Source organism: Grampus griseus (assembly GCF_964374135.1).
Source record: "Grampus griseus genome assembly, chromosome: 12".
Classification (NCBI taxonomy): Eukaryota; Metazoa; Chordata; class Mammalia; order Artiodactyla; family Delphinidae; genus Grampus; species Grampus griseus.
The window spans coordinates 62,221,772-62,244,548 of NC_139006.1; the positions used below are offsets into that span (position 1 = coordinate 62,221,772).

General features: G+C 44.9%; 1 protein-coding gene across 4 annotated transcripts in view; it reads right to left on the minus strand.

The window, feature by feature from the left end:
- The window catches only part of LOXHD1 (lipoxygenase homology PLAT domains 1), a gene marked incomplete at both ends in the record, with an annotated part of 202,517 nt that overhangs the window by 49,823 nt on the left and 129,917 nt on the right, over nucleotides 1–22,777 (minus strand). For all 4 annotated transcript variants that reach the window (XM_082668196.1, XM_082668195.1, XM_082668194.1 and 1 more), the window contains 3 exons: nucleotides 17,480–17,615; nucleotides 17,739–17,948; nucleotides 21,867–22,021. In XM_082668196.1, coding sequence (XP_082524322.1) covers nucleotides 17,480–17,615; nucleotides 17,739–17,948; nucleotides 21,867–22,021 — 501 coding nt within the window. The remainder of the gene's footprint in view (nucleotides 1–17,479; nucleotides 17,616–17,738; nucleotides 17,949–21,866; nucleotides 22,022–22,777) is intronic.

Consider the following 22,777-nt stretch of genomic DNA (forward strand, 5'->3'; position numbering starts at 1 on the left):
GATAAATCCCACTTGGTCATGGTGTATGATCCTTTTAATGTGTTGTTGGATTCTGTGTGCTAGTATTTTGTTGAGGATTTTTGCATCTATATTCATCAGTGATATTGGTCTGTAATTTTCTTTTTTTGTTATATCTTTGTCTAGTTTTGGTATCAGGGTGATGGTGGCCTGAAAGAATGAGTTTGGGAGTGTTCCTTCCTCTGCAATTTTTTGGAAGAGTTTGAGAAGGATGGGTTTTAGCTCTTGTCTAAATGTTTGATAGAATTCACCTTTGAAGCCATCTGGTCCTGGACTTTTGTTTGTTGGAAGATTTTTAATCACAGTTTCAATTTCATTATTGTTATTTGTCTATTCATATTTTCTGTTTCTTCCTGGTTCAGTCTTGGAAGGTTATACCATTCTAAGAATTTGTCCATTTCTTCCAGGTTGTCCATTTTATTGGCCTAGAGTTGCTTGTGGTACTTTCTTAGGATGCTTTGTATTTCTGCGGTTTCTGTTGTAACTTCTCCTTTTTCATTTCTAATTTTATTGATTTGAGTCCTCTCCCTCTTTTTCTTGATGAGTCTGGCTATGGATTATCAATTTTGTTTATCTTCTCAAAGAACCAGCTTTTAGTTTTATTGATCTTTGCTACTGTTTTCTTTGTTTCTATTTCATTTATTTCTGCTCTGATCTTTTTTTTTTTGCAGTACACAGGCCTCTCACTGTTGTGGCCTCTCCCATTTTGGAGCACAGGCTCCAGATGTGCAGGCTCAGCGGCCATGGCTCACGGGCCTGGATGCTCCATGGCATGTGGGATCTTCCCGGACCAGGACACAAACCCGTGTCCCCTGCATCAGCAGGTGGACTCTCAACCACTGCGCCACCAGGGAAGCCCCCCTCTGCTCTGATCTTTATGATTTCTTTCCTTCTGCTAACTTTGGGTTTTGTTTGTTCTTCTTTCTCTAGTTCCTTTAGGTGTAACGTTAGATTGTTTATGAGACTTTTCTTGTTTCTTGAGGTAGGCTCGTATAGCTATAAACTTCCCTCTTAGAACTGCTTTTGCTGCATCCCATAGGTTTTGGATCATCATGTTTTCATCGTCATTTGTCTCTAGGTATTTTTTGATTTCCTCTTTGATTTCTTCAGTGATCTCTTGGTTATTTAGTAACGTATTGTTTAGCCTCCATGTGTTTGTGTTTTTTATGTTTTTTTCCCTGTAATTGATTTCTAACCTCATAGCATTGTGGTTGGAAAAGGTGCTTGATATGATTTCAATTCTCTTAAATTTACTGAGGCTTGTTTTGTGACCCAAGGTGTGATTTATCCTGGAGAATGTTCCATGCGCACTTGAGAAGAAAATGTAATCTGCTGTTTTTGGATGGAATGTCCTATAAATATCAGTTAAATCTATCTGGTCTATTGTGTCATTTAAACTTGTGTCTCCTTATTAATTTTCTGTTTGGATGATCTGTCCATTGGTGTAAGTGAGGTGTTAATGTCTCCCACTATTATTGTGTTACTGTCGATTTCCCTTTTTATAGCTGTTAGCATTTGCCTTATGTATCGAGGTGCTCCTATGTTGGGTGCATGTATATTTATAATTGTTATATCTTCTTCTTGGATTGATCTCTTGATCATTACGTAGTGTCCTTCCTTGTCTGTTGTAACATTCTTTATTTTAATGTCTACTTTATCTGATATGAGTATAGCTACTCCAGCTTTCTTTTGATTTCCATATGCATGGAATATCTTTTTCCATCCCCTCACTTTCAGTCTGTATGTGTCCCTAGGTCTGAAGTGGGTCTCTTGTAGACAACTTATATGTGGGTCTTGTTTTTGTATCCATTCAGCAAGCCTGTTTCTTTTGGTTGGAGCATTTAATCCATTCACATTTAAGGTAATTATCAATATGTATGTTCCTATTATCATTTTCTTAATTGTTTTGGGTTTGTTTTTGTAAGTCCTCTTCTTCTCTTGTGTTCCCCACTTAGAGTAGTTCCTTTAGCATTTTCTGTAGAGCTGGTTTGGTGGTGCTGAATTCTCTTAGCTTTTGCTTGTCTGTAAAGCTTTTGATTTCTCCATCGAATCTGAATGAGATACTTGCTGGGTAGAGTCATCTTGGTTGTAGGTTCTTCCCTTTCATCACTTTAAATATATCATGCCACTCCCTTCTGGCTTGTAGAGTTTCTGCTGAGAAATCAGCTGTTAACCTTATGGGAGTTCCCTTGTATGTTATTTGTCGTTTTTCCCTTGCTGCTTTCAATAATTTTTCTTTGTCTTTAATTTTTGCCAACTTGATTACTATGTGTCTCGGCATGTTTCTCCTTGGGTTTATCCTGTATGGGACTCTATGTGTTTCCTGGATTTGGGTGGCTATTTCTTTTCCCATGTAGGGAAGTTTTAGTCTATAATCTCTTCAAATATTTTCTCAGTCCTATCTCTCTCTCTTCTCCTTCTGGGACCCCTATAATGCGAATATTGTTGTGTTTAATATTGTCCCAGAGGTCTCTTAGTCTGTCTTCATTTCTTTTTGCTCTTTTTTCATTATTCTGTTCCACAGCTGTGAATTCCACCATTCTGTCTTCCAGGTCACTTATCCTTTCTTCTGCCTCAGTTATTCTGCTATTGATTCCTTCTAGTGTATTTTTCATTTCAATTATTGTATTGTTCATCTCTGTTTGTTTATTCTTTAATTCTTCTAGTTCTTTGTTAAACATTTCTTGCATCTTCTCGATCTTTGCCTCTATCCTTTTTCTGAGGTCCTGGATCATCTTCACTATCATTATTCTGAATTCTTTTTCTGGAAGATTGTCTATCTCCATTTCATTTAGTTGTTTTGCTGAGGTTTTATCTTGTTCCTTCATCTGGTACATAGCCCTCTGCCTTTTCATCTTGTCTATCTTTCTGTGAATGTGGTTTCTGTTCCACAGGCTGCAGGATTGTAGTTCTTCTTGCTTCTGCTCTCAATTTTCTTAAATTTACCAAGGCTTGATTTGTGACCCAAGATATGATCTATCCTAGAGAATGTTTCATAAGCACTTGAGAAGAAAATGTATTCTGTTGTTTTTAGATGGAATGTCCTATAAATATCAATTAAGTCCATCTTGTTTAATGTGTTATTTAAACGTTGTGTTTCCTTATTTATTTTCATTTTTGATGCTCTTTCCATTGGTGAAAGTGGGGTGTTAAAGTCCTCTACTATGATTGTGTTACTGTCAATTTCCCCTTTTATGGCTGTTAGCATTTGCCTTATGTACTGAGGTGCTCCTATGTCGGGTGCATAAATATTTACAATTGTTATGTGTTCTTCTTGATTGATCCCTTGATCAATATGTAGTGTCCTTCTTTGTCTCTTATAATAGTCTTTAAAGTCTATTTTGTCTGATATGAGAATTGCTTCTCCAGCTTTCTTTTGATTTCTGTTTGAATAGAATATCTTTTTCCATCCCCTCACTTTCAGTCTGTATGTGTCCCTAGATCTGAAGTGGGTCTCTTGGAGACAGCATATATACAGGTCTTGTTTGGTATCTTGTTTATACAGCCAGTCTATGTCTTTTGGTTGGAGCATTTACATTTTTTTAAACATCTTTACTGGAGTATAATTGCTTTACAATGGTGTGTTAGTTTCTTCTGTATAACAAAGTGAATCAGTTATACATATACATATATCTCCATATCTCTTCCCTCTTGTGTCTCCCTCCTGCCCACCCTGCCTATCCCACCCCTCTAGGTGGTCACAAAGCACTGAGCTGATCTCCCTGTGCTATGCAGCTTCTTCCCACTAGCTATCTATTTTACATTTGGTAGTGCATATATGTCCATGTCACTCTCTCACTTTGTCCCAGCTTACCCTTCCCCCTCCACATGTCCTCAAGTCCATTCTCTAGTAGGTCTGCATCTTTATTCCTGTCTTGCCCCTAGGTTCTTCATGATCATTTTTTCTTTTTTCTTTTGTTTTTAGATTCCATATATATGTGTTAGCATACAGTATTTGTTTTTCTCTTTCTGACTTACTTCACTGTGTATGACAGACTCTAGGTCCATCCACCTCACTACAAAAAACTCAATTTCATTTCTTTTTATGGCTGAGTAATATTCCATTGTATATATGTGCCACATCTTCTATATCCATTCATCTGTCAATGGACACTTGAGGAAGTGGACTTTGGGAGCAATGATATATATTTTTTCCCCTTTTTCTCTTTTTGTGAATGTGTATGTGTATGCTTCTGTGTCTAATTTTGTCTGTATAGCTTTGCTTTTACCATTTGTCCTAGGGTTCTGTCTGTCTGTTTTTAAAATATTTTTCCTAGTATAGTTTTTAGCACTTCTTATCATTGGTGGATTTGTTTTTTGGTTTGTTTGCTCTCTTCTTTCTTTCTTTTTTATTACTTTAATATTTTTTTAATAATTATTTTTTTTAATTATTTTATTTTATCTTTTTCATTCTTTCTTTTTTCTCCCTTTTATTCTGAGCTGTGTGGATGACAGGCTCTTGGTGCTCCACCCAGGCATGAGGGCTGTGCCTCTGAGGTGGGAGAACCAAGTTCAGGACATTGGTCCACCAGAGGCCTCCCAGCTCCACGATTGATAACTATCTTAAATGTAAATGGAGGGCAGGTCCACGTCTGGTGGTATGTTTTGGGGTGTCTGTGACCTTATGATTTTAGGCAGCCTCTCTGCTAATGGGTGGGGTGTGTTCATGTCTTGCTAGTTGTTTGGTATAGGGTGTCTAGCACTGTAGCTTGCTGGTCATTGAGTGGAGCTGGGTGTTAGCGTTGAGATGGAGATCTCTGGGAGAGCTTTCACTCTTTGATATTACATGGAGCTGGGAGGTCTCTGGTGGACCAATGTCCTGAACTCAGCTCTCCCACCTCAGAGGCACAGGCCTGACACCTGGCTAGAGCACCAAGACCCTGCCAGCCACATGGTTCAGGAGAAAAGGGAGAAAAAAAAAGAAAGAAAAATAAAATAAAGTTATTAAAATAAAAAATTATTAAAAATTAAATAATTAAAAAGTAATAAAGAAAGAAAGAAAGAAGATCCACCAATGATAACAAGTGCTAAAAACTATACTGAAAAAGAAAAAGGACAGACAGAACCTGAGGACAAATCGTAAAAGCAAAGCTATTCAGAAAAATTCACACAAAGAAACATACACATACACACTCACAAAAAGAGAAAAAGGAAAAAGATATATATGTCTATATATATAAAAAAAGGAAGAGAGCAACCAAATCAATAAACAAATCTTCCAATGATAATAAATTCTAAATACTAAACTAAGATAAACATAAAACCAGAAACAAATTATTTGCAGAAAGCAAACCCCAAGTCTACAGTTGCTCCCAGAGTCCACCACTTCAATTTTGGGATGATTCGTTGTCTATTCAGTTATTCCAGAGATGCAGGGTACATCAAGTTGATTGTGGAGATTTAATCCTCTGCTCCTGAGGCTGCTGGGAGAGATTTCCCTTTCTCTTCTTTGTTCGCACAGCTCCCAGGGTTCAGCTTTGGATTTGGCCCCGCCTTTGCGTGTGTGTGTGTGTGTGTGTGTGTGTGTGTGTGTGTGTAGGTCGCCTGAGGGCGTCTGTTCTTCGCTCAGACAGGACGAGGTTAAAGTAGCAGCTGATTAGGGGGTTCTGGCTCACTCAGGCCAGGGGAAGGGAGGGGCACGAAATGCAGAGCAAGCCTGCTGCAGCAGAGGCCAGTGTGACATTGCAACAGCCTGAGGCGCGCCGTGTGTTCTCCTGTGTGTTCTCCCAGGGAAGTTGTCCCTGGATCACAGGACCCTGGCAGTGGTGGGCTGCACGAGCTCCCGGGAGGGGAGGTGTGGAGAGTGACCCGTGCTTGCACACAGGCTTCTTGGTGGCTGCAGCGGCAGCCTTAGCATTTCATGCCCATCTCTGGGGTCTGTGCTGATAGCCGCGGCTCGCGCTAGTCTCTGGAGCTCGTTTAGGCGGTGCTCTGAATCCCCTCTCCTCACGCACCAGGAAACAATGGTCTCTTGCCTCTTCGGCAGCTGCAGACTTTTCCCGGACTCCCTGCCGGCTAGCTGTGGCACACTAGACCGTTCAGGCTGTGTTCACGCAGCCAACCCCAGTCCTCTCCCTGGGATCTGATCTCTGAAGTCCGAGCCTCAGCTCCCAGCCCCCGCCCACCCCGGCGGGTGAGCAGACAAGCCTCTCAGGCTGGTGAGTGCTGGTCGGCACTGATCCTCTCTGCGGGAATCTCTCCGCTTTGCCCTCTGCACCTCTGTTGCTGCTCCCTTCTCTGTGGCTCCGAAGCTTCCCACCCCCCTTCCACCCCCTCGCCCGTCTCTGCCAGTGAAGGGGCTTCCTAGGGTGTGGAAACTTTTCCCCCTTCACAGCTCCCTCCCTGAGGTGCAGGTGCCGTCCCCATTCTTTTGTCTCTGTTTTTTCTTTTGCCCTACCCAGGTACGTGGGGAGTTTCTTGCCTTTTGGGAGGTCTGAGGTCTTCTGCCAGTGTTCAGTAGGTGTTCTATAGTTGTTGTTCCTCATATAGATGTATTTCTGATGTATTTGTGGGGAGGAAGGTGATCTCCACGTCTTACTCCTCCGCCATCTTGAAGTCTCCGCAGCCTTTTCTTTTCCACTTAGAGAAGACCCTTTAACATTTCTTTTAGGGCCGGTTTAGTATTTATGAACTTTTAATTTTTGTTTGTCTGAGAAGTTCTTTATCTCTCCAGCAAGAATGACAATCTTGCTCGGTAGAGTGTCCTATGTTGTAGCTTTTTCCCTCTCAGCATTTCAAAGATGCCACGCCACTCCCTTCTGGTCTACAAAGTGTCTGCAGAAAAATCAGCTGATAGTCTTATGGGCGTTCTTTTGTATGTGACTCTTTTTTTCCCCAGTGTCTGGTACTTTTTTTTTTTTTAATTAAAGTATAGTTGATTTACAATATGTGACTCTGTTTTTCTCTTGCTGCCTTTAGAATTCTCTCTTTGCCTTTAACTTTTGCCATTGTAATTATATGTCTTGCTGTGGGTCTCTTTGGGTTCATCTTGTTTGGGACTTTCAGGGTTTCCTTTATCTGGATATCTGTTGCATTTATCAGGTTCAGTAAGTTTTCAGCCATACTTTCATTAAATATATTTTTGACCTTTTTCTCTCCCTTCTCCTGGGATCCTTACAATGCGAGTGTTAGTGTGCTTCATGTTCTCTCAGAGGTCCCTTAAACTCTTCTCATTTTTTTAAAATTTGATTTTCTTTTTGCTGTTTTCATTGGATGATTTCCATTATTCTATCTTCCAGATCACTTATGCATTCTTCTGTATCACCTAGTCTGCTGTTAATTCCTTCTAGTGTGTTTTTCATTTCAGTTATTGTATTCTTCAGCTCTAATTGGTTCTTTTTTTATATTTTCTAGTTCCTTGTTAAAATTCTCAGTGTTCATCCATTTTTTCCCCTTAGTTCAGTTAGCGTTCTTATTTCTAATGCTTTGAACTCTTCATCTGGTAAATTATTTACCTCTGTTTTATTAGTTGTTTTTTCAGAGTTTCTGTCTTGTTCTTTCATTTGAAACACATTCCTCTGTCTTTGCATTTTGCTTAACTTTCTCTGTCTCTATGAAATTGGGTAAAACAGTTACCTATCCCAGTCTTGAAGGGGTGTCCTTGTGTGGGAGCAGTCCTATGCAGTCTGTGTGTGCCCAATGGCTTTGGTGAGAGAGCTGGATCTGAAGTCAGCACAAGTCATGTCTTCCCTGGGGTGTGCGGGCAGCTATCACCTTGGTGGGAAGTGGGGCTGGAGATGGAGAGGCTAGAGCCAGAGCCGGTTATGAGCCAGGGCTTCTGCTATGCTCAGTGGCCAACACCACCCTCTTGGGGTTGGGGTCAGGTCCCAGGGTGCCGAGGCAGAAGTCCTGAGGGTCAGGTCCAAACTGGTTCCGTTCCTTCTAAGTGGGTTCTCCTCCCAGCATTAGCACCTTTGTCCAAGAGGGGAGTAGTGTTGGAGCAAGAGAGGTCAGAGTGGGCACCCAGTGTGGGCCAGGGCATGCGCTGGCTGGTCCTGGTACATCGGTCAGAGCTCCACTGTGCTCTTGATCTACCATCTCTGCGAGTGCCAGTAATGGCCACACTCACCCTATTCAGATGAAGTGCCAGGTCCAAGCTGGCTCTGTCCCCCACAAAATTGCACATTCTTCTCGGCAGTGCCAGCCTTCACCCTAGTGGAGCTGCACTGGAGCTAGAGGGGTGGAGTGGGTGCTCGGTGTGGGAAACAGGCTGGAGTCCTGGGAAGTGTCAATCTGCTTCCTCTGCCTTGTTCCTGGGAGTAAGCAAGCCTATGTGCAGAGTCCAGGTTTCTTACAGCCTCCTGTTAGTCCCACTGGTTTTCAAGCCAGTTAAGGGAAGTTGTCTCCTTGGTGTCAGACCCCAGGGCAGGGGTGTCCAGTATGTGACTTGAACTGCTCACTCCCCAAGGAGATCTCCGAGCCTGTGTAATCATCCCCTCCTCTTCTGTGTCCCCTCCTAGGGCACAGGTCCTGACCTGATCGATTCTCTTCCCTTCCTGACTTCCATGTGGATCTTTCTTTACAGCCTTGGTTGATGTGTCTCTCTGCCAGCCTCCAGTCTATTTTCAGTGAGAACTGCTCCACATGTAGACGTTTTTTTTGTTTTTTTTTTTTTGCGGTACGCGGGTCTCTCACTGCTGTGGCCTCTCCCTTTGCGGAGCACAGGCTCCGGACACGCAGGCTCGGCGGCCATGGCTCACTGGCGCAGCCGCTCCGTGGCATGTGGGATCTTCCCGGACCGGGGCACGAACCCGCATCCCCTACATCGGCAGGCGGACTCTCAACCACTGCGCCACCAGGGAAGCCCCTGTAGATGTATTTTTGATGTGTTCATGGCGGGAGTTGAGCTTGGTCTCCTCCTACTCCACCATCTTGATCTCCTCCCTCCTAAATCCTTAATTTCTTATATTCCCAGGAATAAAGCTGAACTTTGAGCCATAGTCAAAGATTTTCCCAAAGTAACCAATGATCCTTACAGATTTGAGGAGGAATTTAATATAGTCATTCAAACTCATCAACCTGGCTTCTCTGACATATCAGCTAGTGGTGATATTCAGTTCAGTGAATATGCTTGGTGATGAAGGCCAGGCCCAGCACTGAATGAAAACTGTTAATTGGGGCTTTTCTGGTGGCGCAGTGGTTAAGAACCGCCTGCCAATGCAGGGGACATGGGTTCGATCCCTGGTCCGGGAAGATCCTGCATGCGGTGGAGCAATTTAAGTCTGTGTGCCACGACTACTGAGCCTGCGCTCTAGAGCCCACTAGCCACAACTACTGAAGCCCGCACGCCTAGAGCCCATGCTCCACTGCAACGAGAAGACCACGCACTGCACCGAAGAGTAGCCCCTGCTCGCTGCAACTAGAGAAAGCCCACGTGCAGCAACAAAGACCCAATGCAGCCAAAAATAGATAAATAAATAAATAAATTTATTAAAAAAGAAAACTGTTAATTGGGAAAATCCTGAAAGGTGTCTAGACTCACAACTGGAAGCCATCCTGCTATTTCACTATAGAAATACCTTGAGGACATTGCAGGTTCAGCTTCAGACCACTGCCATATGGCAAATATTGCAATAAAGTGAGTCACATAAATTTTTTGGTTTCCCAGTGGATATAAAAGTTATGCTTATGCTAGACTGTAATCTATTAAGTGTGCAATAGCATTATATCTATAAAAACTACATACCTTAATTTAAAAATACTTTATCGCCAAAAAATGCTAACCACCACCTGAGCCTTCAGTGAGTCATAAACCTTTTTGCTGGTGGAGGATCTTGCTTCGGTGTTGGTGGCTGCTGACTGGTCAGGGTGGTGGTGCTGAAGGCTGGGGCAGCTGGGGCAATTTCTTAAAATAAGACCACAGTGGGGCTTCCCTGGTGGCGCAGTGGTTGAGGGTCCGCCTGCCGATGCAGGGGACGCGGGTTCGTGCCCCGGTCCAGGAAGATCACACATGCCGCGGAGCGGCTGGGCCCGTGAGCCATGGCCGCTGAGCCTGCGCGTCCGGAGCCTGTGTTCCGCAAGGGGAGAGGCCACAACAGTGAGAGGCCAGCGTACCGCAAAAAAAAAAAAAAAAAAAAAAAGAAAAAAGAAAAATAAGACCACAGTGAAGTTGGCCGCATCGATTGACTCTTCCTTTCATGAACAATTTCTCTGTAGTGTGCAATGCTCTCTGATAGCACTTTACCCACAGTAGAACTTCTTTCAAAATTGGAGTCAGTTTTCTCAAACCCTGTTACTGCTTTATCAGCTAAGTTTAAGTAATATTCTGAATCTTATATTGTCATTTCAACAATCTTCACAGTATCTTCACCAGGAGTAGATTCCTTTTCAAGAAACCACCTTCTTTTCTCATCCATAAGAAGCAACTTCACATCTGCTAAAGTTTTATCATGAGATGGCAGCAATTCAGTCACATTTTCAGGTTCCACCTCTAATTCTAGCTCTCTTGCTATTTCCACCACACCTGCAGTTATTTCCTCCACTGAAGTCTTGAGCCCCTCGAAGTCATCCATGAGGGCTGGAGTCAACTTCTTTCAAACTCCTGCTAATGCTGGTATTTTGACCTCTTCTCATGAATCACAGATATTTTCAGTGGCATCCAGAATGGTGAATTCTTTCCAGAGGCTTTCAATTCACTTTGCCCAGATCTAATAAAGGAATCACTATCTATGCCAGCTATAGCCTTATAAAATGTATTTATTAAAGAATAAGACTTGAAAGTCAAAATGACTCCTTGATCCATGGGCTGCAGAATGGATGTTGTGTTAGCAGGCATGAAAACAACATTAATCTCACTGTACCTCTCCATCAGAGCTCTTGGGTGACCAGGTGCGTTGTCAGTAAGTAGTAATATTTTGAAAAGAATCTTTTTTTGTTTTTTTTTCTGAGCAGTATGTCTCAACAGTGGGCTTAAAATATTCAGTAAATTATGCTGTAAAGTGATGTGCTGTCATCCAGGCTTTGTTGTTCCATTTATAAAGCGTAGACAAAGTAGATTGAACATAATGCTTAAGGGCCCTAGGATTTTTAGAATGGTGAATGAGAATTGGCTTCAAATTAAAATCACTGGCTGCATTAGCCCCTAGCAAGAGAGTCAGCTGTTCTTAAAGCTTTGAAGCCAGGTATTGACTTCTCTCTAGCTATAAAAGTCCTAGATGACATCGTCTTCCAATATAAGGCTGTTTTGCCTACATTGAAAATCTGTTGTTTAGTGTAGCTGCCTTCATTACCTCAGCTAGATCTTCTGGATAACTTGCTGCAGCTTCTACATCAGCACTTGCTATTTCACCTTGCACTCTGATGTTACAGAGACAGCTTCTTTCCTTAAACCTCATGAACCAACCTCTGCTAATTTCAAACTTTTCTTCTGCAGCTTCCTTACCTCTCTCAGCCTTCATAGAATTGAAGAGTTAAAGGCTTGCTCTGGATTAGGCTTTGTCTTAAGGGAATGTTGTGGCTGGTTTGATCTTCTATCCAGACCATGAAAACTTTCTCCATGTTTGCAATGAGGCTGTTTCACTTTCTTATCATTCGTGTGTTCACTGGAGTAGCACATTTATAATAATTTCCTTCAAGAACTTTTTCTTTGCATTCACAACTCTTTGGTGCAAGAGGCCTAGCTTTCAGACTGTCCTGGCTTTCAATATACCTTCCTAACTAAGCCTAGTCATTTTAAGCTTTTGACTTAAAGTGAGAGATTTGCAACTTCCTTTCATTTGACCACTCAAGAGGCCACTGTAGGCATTAACTGGCCTAATTTCAATATTGTTGTGTCTCTGCGAATAGGGAGGCCACAGGAGAGGGAGACAGGGAATGGCTGGTTGGTAGAGCAGTCAGAACATGCACAACATTTATTGATTAAGTTCACTATCTTATATTGGTTCACCTATCTTATATAGGTTTGTGGCACACCAAAACAATTACAATAGTACCATCAAAGATCACTCATCACAGATCACCAGAACAAATATAATAATAATAAAAATGTTTGACATATTGCAAGAATTACCAAAATGTGACACAAAGACAAGGAAAGGAGCGAATACTGTTGGAAAAATGGCGCTGATAGGCTTGCTCTACACTGAGATGCCACGAACCTTCAATTTGTAAAAAACGCAATATCTGTGAAGCACAAGAAAGCAAAGTGCAATAAAACGAGGTATATGATCAGGCTCAGGCAATCGCTAGGTGACTTTGTCGGGCGATTCCTAAGGCTTTTCCAAAGCCTGTTGATTGCAACAAAATTCAGGCTTGCACACAAAAATCTGATGAACCTGTTCATAACTATTATAACTGACTTCAGATTATTGATTCCACCTGAGTAGCTTTTAACTCTGAGTAGCTAAACAGGAAACTTTCCCTTCTAGCAAAAAAGGACCAGGATGGAATGGTAAACTGTGTCCACTCCAGGTTAGTTAACTTGGCACACCAGCTCTCTCGCACTCTAGATGAGCCACCTAAAAGGAGGACCACCAAAATTCTTATTCTTCATCGCCAACAATTGAAGGCCCCTAAACAAAACCTAAACCCTTTAGTTTCTGCTATTATGGCAAACATACAGGACATTGGAAAAGAGATTGCTACAGATTTAAGTGCTTCAGGCACCTTCAGCCCTCCAACGTCCTCCCAGTTCTCAGACAGGGCTCACAGAAAATACAGGAGCTCTGCCCTATCCTCCCTCTTAATCAGCTCGGAGAAACATTTCTCCAGGTTGGGAATGAATCTCTCCCAGTCCTGTCATGGAGGCACACTCCCAATGCTCAACCCCCCTACTCAAGCAGCCCCTGCCCCAGAGTACTAAACCACTTCAAATAGTGGGGATCTCTAATGAACCTCAAGAGGTTCCTGTCTCTGAACCTATTCCCTTTTGCTTAGGCCCTTTGAGAAATACACACTCTTTTCTCCTTTGTTCCTCCACTCCCATTTATTAGGCCAAGATTTCTTAGAGAAGTATCATGTTGGAATTTCTCCCCCAAAGGGGAAATAATTCTAGAACTTGACAGTAGTCATCAAAGCAGCCAACCAGATGAGTTAAATGACCCTTTGACATTTTTTATTTGTTCCACCTCTGACAGTAGTAGAGATGATTCTGGAAACACTGATGATTTGTCCCTATTGAATCAGCTACCAGCTTCCTTAAGGGCAAAACCTCCAACCAATACTGGCAAAAATTCACAGTGTACCTCCCACCAAGGTTCAAATAGATTCCCAAAAATCTCTTCTCAGAATTCATCAATATTGTATAAGTGAAGAAGCCCTTCAAGGCATAAGTCAATAATAGAAGACTGCAAGGCTCAAGGCTTCATTATTTCTTGTACTAGCCCCTGTAACTCTCCCATTTGCTGGTGAGAAAACCTAAGGGTCAAGGGTAGAGGTTCGTGTTGGACCTCGAGCAATAGAAAGCATAGTTATCCCTCAACACCCTATTGTTCCTAAACCTCAAATGTTACTAATATTCATTCCCACAGAAGCAAATTCTTGACTGTAAATGATTTATGCAGTACATCAATTAGTATTCCAGTTGATGAAGCTAGCCAATACCTTTTTGCATTCACTTGGGAAGAAAAACAATTCCCCTGGACAGCAATGCTTCAGGGTTTTTCTAGGAGTCCTTTTTTCTCACAAATCCTGAAGGCTGATCTGGATGATATAAATTTCCCTAGGGATCTACTTTGTTGCAACACGTGGATGATTTGTTTCTTTTCTCTCCTTCTCAAGCTTCCTCATAAGAAGACAGTGTCTACTTGCTAAAGCTTTTAATCTTGAAGGGATATAAGATTGCCAAAGAAAAGTTGCAGTTTGTCCAAACCTAGTTTCAATATTTAGGGCATTTTATGTCAGAACAAGAGCTATACCTAGTTCCAGATAGACTTCATGGTGTCTCAAGTTTCCCCAAACCCCAAACTAAGCACTGACTGCTCGGTTTTCTTGGGCTACTTTGTTATTGCGAAAATTGGATTCCAAATTCCTCTCTTAAGGCCAAACCTCTGTATGTTTCACTAAACAATAACAACCCTGACCTAATATTATGGGAAGAACCAGTTACATAGCTTTTAAGGCCTTAAAGGAGAGTTTGATGAACCCACCTGCCCTTGGGCATCCCAAATGGAAATCAGATTTCCTTTTCCCTTTTGGTATATGAAAAGGAAGAGGCTATCCCTGGGGTATTTACCCCAAAACACAGGGACTGCCATTGGCCCATAGGGCATTGTAGCCAGCAACTGGAGCCTGTGCCACTGGGATACCACCTTTGCCTTAGAGCCATTACAGCCACTGCCCTTTTGGTTAAGGGCTACTGAGAAAATCATTGTGGGATCTTCTTTAACCATTTTTGTACCTCATGAAGTAGAAGCCCTCCTGAATTCTCATCATACTCAACATTTCTAAGTCAGCCACCTCACTTCCTATGAAGTCCTTTTGTTAACTGGTCCTCACATAACTCTTTTAAAAAAAAATTATTTATTTATGGCTGCGTTGGGTCTTCGTTGCTGCATGCGGACTTTCTCTAGTTGCAGCGAGCAGGGGCTACGCTTCGTTGTTGTGCACGGGCTTCTCATTGTGGTGGCTTCTCTTGTTGCGGAGCACGGGCTCTAGGCATGCGGGCTTCAGTAGTTGTGGCACGTGGGCTCAGTAGTTGTGGCTCGTGGGCTCTAGAGCGCAGGCTCTGTAGTTGTGGCACATGGGCTTAGCTGCTCCGCGGCATGTGGGATCTTCCCGGACCAGGGCTCAAACCCATGTCTCCTGCATTGGCAGGCGGATTCTTAGCCACTGTGCCACCAGGGAAGTCCCCACGTAACTCTTTTACGTTGTAATAACCTTACCCTGGCTACCCTTCTCCTCTCCCTCTGTGATGAAGTCCCTCACCACTGCTTAATGCTGATGGGTCACCTCCTGACTCCTCCTGATGATTTTCAGGAAATTCTTCTGGGTAATGTTGACTTCTCATGGTTCATTGATAGTTCTTATTCAGAAGGTGACAATGACAAATATTGTGCTGGGTATGCTATTGCAACTCCTTTTGATGTTGTTATCTATGGCTACTTCAGCCCTGTGGTTCATATGGTTACTCAAAAGTGAGCTCCATAGGTTACAATCTTACACGAGCTCGTAATTTAGCCAAGGACAAAACTGTCAATATTCATACTGATAGTAGATATGCTTTTGGAATAGTTTGTGATTTTGGAATGTTGTGGGGAGAGCATGGCTTCTTTACTTCCAGTGGAAATAAAATTTAAAATGATCCCTATGTTCAGGAATGATTGGATGCAATGTTTTAGCTATTGATAAGATTCTAAGGCATTCTAAACTTGACTCTTTGGAAGCTGAGGGAAATCACCTTGCTGACATTTCTGCAAGGAATGCTGACCTTAATGGAACTGAAAGCAGTCAAACCTCTGTCATGGTCCAAAGGGATATTTCCCCAAATGATAACATAGCAAAACTGGCTAGAGAAGCCCAACAATTGGCCTCAGAAAAAAGAAAAGCAAGATTGAAAATTCAACAGTTGTTGGTTTGATAAAAAGAGAAAGCTCTGATTTGGACCAAATAACAACCCAGTCCTACTAGAGATCTAAAATTCCCACTAATCACCATTGTACATGCATTAAACCATTGGTCTACTGGCAAAAAGATAGCACCCATGAATCAATATCAGTGAGGAAACATTAACAAAGCCACAAAAAGCGCCTACCTCACTATTCCACTTATCTGAAATACAATTCAGGGAAGCCTGTTTGTACTGCCCCTGGGTATTTTAAACTTCCTAATGGACCATTTGAGGTCTGGTAAATGGATTTCATACAACTTCCTCCATCTCATGGAGATAAATATCTTTCAGTCATGGTCTGTATGTTTCACACTGGACCAAAGCCTTCCTTTGCAGACAGGCTACTGCCTCTTCTGTGGCTAAAGTCCTTTTGGAAAAGATTCTCCCTACCTGAGGAACTCCTCTCGAACTTCACAGCGATTGAGGAATGCATTTTGCTCGTCAGGTACTTTGACAAGTCTGCACTGTGTGGCTGGTTTTACTTCACTGTGCTTATCACCCTCAATGGTCTGGTTTAGTCAAGTGCACTAACGGCATTATTAAGACTCAACGGTAACATTTGTAGAAACCCTCCAAATACCTTGTCCCAAAGTTTGCCATTGATCCTTCTAAATCTTAGATCCACTCCTTTTGGAACTCACAAACACTCGCCCTTTGAGACAGTCACAGGACACCCAAAGCTCTTGGCTTCTGCTTTTTCTGATCCACAGCCAACAAAAGGAGAGAGACTCTCATACTGCTTTTGTTAAAAATAATCGTGTTTTTTGTAGAGCAATCTTTTCACAGCGTGCTCTCTGGGGACAAAGACCTTAAGCATCACACCTTACAGCCTGGGTAGTTTGTCTATTGGAAAAGATATCTCCAGAAAGACTATCTTCACTCTTTCTGGAGAGGCCCCTATCAAGTACTGCTAACCAACACCTGTGCTGCCAAACTCCAGGGAACAGACTCTTGGATTCACGTGACAAAGAAGGCTTCCAAATCCTGATTGGACTTGCACATCATCTAGTGACATGAAAGTAAATATCTCCTGGAATTGAAGCATACGATATTTGATGAGACAACTTCCCCAAGATATCCAGATCAGGTCTGTCAGAAGTTTCTTTCCAAACCTTTGATGATGACATAACGCTTCAGATAATCTCCAGAGCCTATTATCTTTGTAACATAGACTTTGGATTAAAAAAATGCTCGAGAGGTCTCTCTCCTACCCCTCCTTGTTACTCAAATGTGATCTCATTAGGATTCCAGTCTGTGCACTTTCTCTCCAACATGGGACACTACACCCAGGAAAGGCCCTTCCTGACATTAAGGGACAAAAAAACTGCTGAAACCAGAAGACCTGACTCTTGATCAGCGATACTTTCATAGAAAGGTCTTGATCAACAGGAGAAAATATAAAAAATTAATAAATAGAAACCTCAATTACATAGAGTCAGGAGACCAGAAGGGGGAGCGCTCATGCCTTGTGACAACAGGCAGAGCCCAACAGGAAGAAGAAAGACTCCTCTCCTGGCAACAACTCAGCCAGTGAACAGCCACGGACCCTTCGTTTGCTACAGCCTTCCCAACTTCATTTTCTCCTCTATGAAAGAGCTCTCCTCCCGTTGCTCTATGGGGAATTGCGCGTAGCTTGCCCTGGTTGCAGACTCCAAGCTGCAATTCTCTGCTGATCCTGAATAAACCCATTTTCCCTGGAGAAATGACTGGCAATCTATTTGTTTTAGGTCAACATCTCTCGGTTCACAGGGCTATCCTGGGGATGGAAATACACAACATGTGAGGAAACTGTGTGTAAATTACAAAGTGTTAAATGTAGGTCAAATGATGGTGGGGTCAACACATGGCCTGTCCAAGAACAGTTGAAACACATCCATGTGCCTGCTCCTCCTCTGATGAGTTCTCTGCTTGACTTACCTGGGCCTTCCTGAACGTAGTCAGCCATGGCCCCTGTCACTGTGGCGATGTCGACATCGGCCATCTTGGAGCTCAGGGCGATCTCCCAGAAGTCAGCGGGGCTGCTGCAGTTGCTGCTCCGGTCCCCAGTGTACTCCTGTCCGGAGGAGCACAACCCAGGCCCGTTACACCTCTGGCACCCTGTGCTCCACTGAGCCACCCCAGGTATGAGGGTAACAGGCCATGGCTGAACCAAGCCTCCCGGCTGCCTTTCACGCACCTTCTCATAAAAGAGCCTCTCGAGCCGCCCGTCCTCCTTCTTCAGGGACAGCCAGCGCCCGCACAGGAACAGGAACTCGTCCTCGTTGGTGTCGTTCCAGATCTCCACCTTCTCCACGTACCAGTCTGCACACAATTTGGTGTTGTCGTGGCGGAGCTTGATCTTGTAGATGACACCCAGGTCAGCAGCCTCGATGATGAAGGTGTCGGCCTGGGGAGTCCAGATGTGTGGACTTGGGTGGCGGGGCGCTCCCCACCTCCACCCACTCCAACCCCATCCATCCAGTACCTTCCATCCCCCTCAACTGTTGGGCTGAACAGACCCTTTCTAGCCAGGAGCCTTCCAGGCCCAAATCCCTAACGCAGAGTTTGGTATTCCAAGGCCTCGCTTCCACAATGGCCCCGTTTTGCAGTCCGGCTCCTCTTGGGATAAGCCCTGTGGGTGTTTGGAATATGGACCCTGACGAGCTGTGTGAGTGGGGTGCTCAGCCTGGTACCTGGACATCCTTAGTTATGCTGAGTATTGGCTTGAGGTCAGGTGGGAGGCTGGACGGTAAGAGCTATGGAAGAGGTGAAATCTTTCTGAATAATGAGAGGAGGCTTGAAATTCCCAGGGGAAGCTGGCAGCTGGAGGAGCCAGGTCAGGCTGCAGGAGTGCAGGCAGAGAGGGGAGAGGCTGTGGCGGAGGCCAGGCTGGGGAGAGCACAGGGCCTATCACCTGGACTGTGGGTTCATGAGGGATTTTGTCAGGGGTGTGACATTGGCCCTTCTCTGTGTCCCTGATTATATCTTTAGTGATGTGACATTGCACTCTTGGGTGCTTGCATTCCTTTAGGATTGCTCAGTGACATGTGGAGTTCTAGAAGTGGGGTCAAAACACAGCTGGCAGGAGCCTGGGGAGGGGGAAGAGGGAGAGGTGACCCTGAATGACACCCACTTCCCTTCTGAAAGATATGCTAAGTCACTGTGCTGAGTGCTGGGAACCCAGGGATGATAGGACATGCTGGGCTCCTCTTCAGGACAGCCCAGGTGGTGGGAACAGCCACCTGCGCGAGGACTAGGGGCAGGGCTGGCAAGACTTGCCAGGTGGAGGCATTAAGCTGAAGTTGGGGGGCTGGGCCTTCTAGGCAGCCAGGGCAGGTCAGGCTGCGGGCTGAGGAAAGTGCAGGTGGATGGTGTGATGCTGATGGCGGGTGTGGGCCTGTGCAGGCCTTGGGGCACTGGCAAGTGGCTGAGTCCATTAGAGCAAAAATGGGTACACCTTACGACACAGCAATTCCACTTTGCATCTGTCCTGGGGGGACACCTTCATACGTGCACAAGGATGCTTATTGCAGGATATCTTTTTACAGTGGAAAATTGGGACCCACCTTGGTGTCCACAGTGCTTAGGGGATGGTAAATAACCATGGCAATGTCGTGTGTGGAATGTTATGTGTGCAGTGGTTACAAAGAACAAGACGACAATATCTGTGTTTGACTCTCCTGACACATAGATTTCGAAGATACTCCATTGCATGCAAAAAGCACGCATATAGGATGATGCCTTTTATGTAAAAAGTTAAAACCACAGAGCAGCACTCTGTATTTCCTATGTGCGTATGTGCACAGATGCAGAGAAAAGGCTTGGGAAAAACTGGAGACAGAAGAAAGTATGGAGCATTCTGGAAACTGGGGCCCAGGGGGACATTCTATGCAGGCTGGCTGGGCAGGCAGTGAAGGTTTGTGAATCCCATGAAAGGCTCAGACCAGATCTGGGATCGGTGGGGAGCTTGACAGGTTGAAGTGAGGGAGTGACTCGGCCACCTTTGGAAGGGTTAATTGGGGACAGCTGGAGGATGGATCAGATTTCAGGGGCCTGGAGCAGGGAGACGAGACTGGCTCACTAAACAAGGTGCAATAAGGAAGGGCTGAGTAGTGACAAAGTTGACCGGGCTGATCTGAGAGTTATTTAGAAGAGATCCTCTCCACGACTCTCCAAGATTGATTGGATATGGGTGGGAAGGGAGTGCTGATAGGGAGAGGGGTGTCCAGGTGACTCCTAGATTCTGGAGCAAATAAGTAGAGAAGTGGAAGCTTTTAGATGCTCAGCAGTGAACTTAAAGTCCTAACTCATCAGTGACTGAGCCAGAAGTAGCTGCAGCTCCCCCAGTGGGACATCAACACAGGAGGGAAGGAAGAGAAAGGGATGAGGCAGAGACTTTTCTTGTAATGTCATAATTGCTAAGAGAGAAAAAAATCTGAATCTAAATACAGAGGAGAATGGATTGCATCACCTTCATTTATACCTTCATTCATTTATTCACTCAAAAAATATTTATGTGCCTACTCTGCTAGGCCCTGTGGATTTAGCCACGAACGAGCGACCTTTCATCCACATGGCGCACACTGCTGTCTGATGGTGCATTTTCCAGGCACTGTGATGAGCTACAGGAAAGGTGGGCTCTCCCAAGCCTCAACAACAGCCAGCACTAACAAGGAGCTAACTTCATGCCAGGCATGGTTCTAGGCACGTCACATGTTTTAATTCAGTGAACTTATTTTATGGTGGAGGAAACTGAGGCACAGAGATGCTAGGGAACTTGCCCAGGATCACACAGCTAGTCAGTGTCAGAGACAGGAGCTGAACGCACGTGATCTGGCCCCAGCCGCAGGTCTGGGCACGCCTGCGCCGCATGGCATGGCCACGTGCCAGAGCAGCATATGTGAGTCAGCCTGATCATAACGTCCCTACTTCAGAGTCAGGCACACCACATGAGTCACTTGACCTCTTTGTTATTCTATTTTTCCAAAATGAATAGACCACCTATTAGCTGCCTTGTAAGTGTGGCAAACAACTATATTGTGTGTGTGTGTGTTATAAATTTTTTCTCCCTGATACAAAGTGCTCTTCTATCTCTTGTTCAGTTTTTCAGTTCAGGGGTCTAAGTAGCTATTCCCATTCCAGAAGCAGTAAACCAAAGCTAAAGGTAATGGGTTCATATTTGGATGATCGAGCAAAGGCAGCCCTGGGGCCTGACTCCTCCCAGACCTGGAGGTCAGGCTGGGGCTCCTTCCAGGGGGTCTGGCTCCTGGGGTTACCCGCCAGCTGCAGACCTGCTTAGTGACACCTGCTTTTCTTGGCCCAGAGCTACTTTCCTCCTCACCAAGTTGCGAATGTCTCAGCACTAAAGGTCATGCCTGGCTGGGGGTCGGGCTTAAGGAGACCCCTGATAAACACCCGCTGGTTGATGCGGGAATCTCCCCAGGCACTCCACAGGGAGGGCCGCAGACTCAGTTAGAGCCAATCACCTTGCTCTCATCCCCACAGCTGTAGCCTGGTCTGGGGGGGTTCAGTGAATGGAGGGGGAAGGCGGCAGGGGCACCTTCCAGAGAGGGGAGCTCTGGCGGGGAGAGGGAGGCCAAGCTGGTGGGAAGGCAAGTTTGGTCGGATATCTTCTTTTTTGTAAAACCACTGTTAGGTCAGAGCTGGCAGGGTCTTGGACACCATCCAGTGGGGTGGTTTTCAAGGCTTTTCCGTAGCCACAGAGCCCCTTGCTTAATAGAGGGCTTTCTTGGCCCTCCAATAGATAGGCCGGGTCAGAGTGGACCTGTGCGGGAGGAGTGGCTGCCCGTCTGCTGCCCCTACACTTCTGTGGCTCCCGTGCTGCCCAGCCTCGGTGCTGCCCAGGACTCTGCACAACAGTTTAGCTGATTCACATCAGCCTCCTTATTTCACAGATGAGGAAACTGAGGCCAGAGGTGCTCAGCCATGTAAGGAGTGGATGGCAGAACGAGGCCTCCAGACCTTTAGTTCAAGCTGCTGTCCGGGCAACACCGCCACTCTGCAGGTGCTCACCACTCCATGCTCGTGAACCACTGCAGTGAGCTGGATTCTTTGAAGACAACCCAGTCCTCAAAGCCCCACCCCTACTCCACTTGCTCAAGCCCCACCCCTACTCCACATGCAGGACCCTGCGTAGGCTGAGAGAAGGGGAGCAGACTCTGTGGGGGGCAAATGCCCACATAAGGGTGCATGACATCCCGCAAAGTTCCAAGACAAAAAGAGCTGGCCCCTTTCATCCCCACCTCCCATAATGATAACGCGACAGGGAGGAGAGGGGCGGGGTAACTCGGCGGGCTCCGCCTACCGTTCCTCTCTCGAATTTGTTGGTGCGGTTCTCTGACTTGCCGAGGTACCGCTCTCCCGTGTCCCCGAGGTCTCCATAGATGGTGATGTAGACCTTGGCGTCCGTCCCTGCCCCGGGAACGTTTCCTGTGAAGATCTGCACCGAGTACAGCACAACTGGGTGGGCAGCCGGACAGACAAAGGGAAGAAAGGGATGGCATTGTTTAGGTTTGGGGGAACTGGATTTGTAGGTGGTATTCAGCTGTGGCCCGGGACTCCAGGAGAACTGAGTGTCCTCCTTTTGTCTGTTCCCTTACACACATTCTGCTACAGGTCGGAGTGGCTTCACCAGTGGGAAGTTTACCTCTAAGAGACCCAAGGGATGGAGACTTTTCCAGCCCCCTCAAACCATCCACCCCTCCAGCTGCTTATAGCTTCCGGGTGAAAGACTCAGGAAACTGCCTGACACACATGCACACCGTGGTCACTAAATCTATCTACCGTGACACACTGACAGTAAGGTGCCTTCCCATGTGAGGGTGACCGGTATCAGTGCCAGATCCTTCTAAACGGTTTATGGAAAAAATCAAATATTTTTGAAAGACTAGCTTCCCCTCAGTGTCTTTCGTATTTTCATTTACTCTTCAACCAGCCTGCCCCCAGCACTCCAGGGAAACCCCCCTCACCAAAGCCACAGTCACTGCCACCCACTCCTTTATCTCCTATGGCCTTTGGAAAGGGCTCAATAAATACTGGTGTGACAGTTATTAAAAGTTATTCAGGAAAATGAAACTAAACACTGTCTTGTTTTTGTTTTGCTGCTCTACACTCATCAGGGAAGAACAAAGGAGCCCCTTTCCCAATCCGCAGCCCAGGAGGGAAAGGCCAGGCTTTGTTTTTAGGAAGCCTGAGCATTCTTTATCTCCTCTCCAT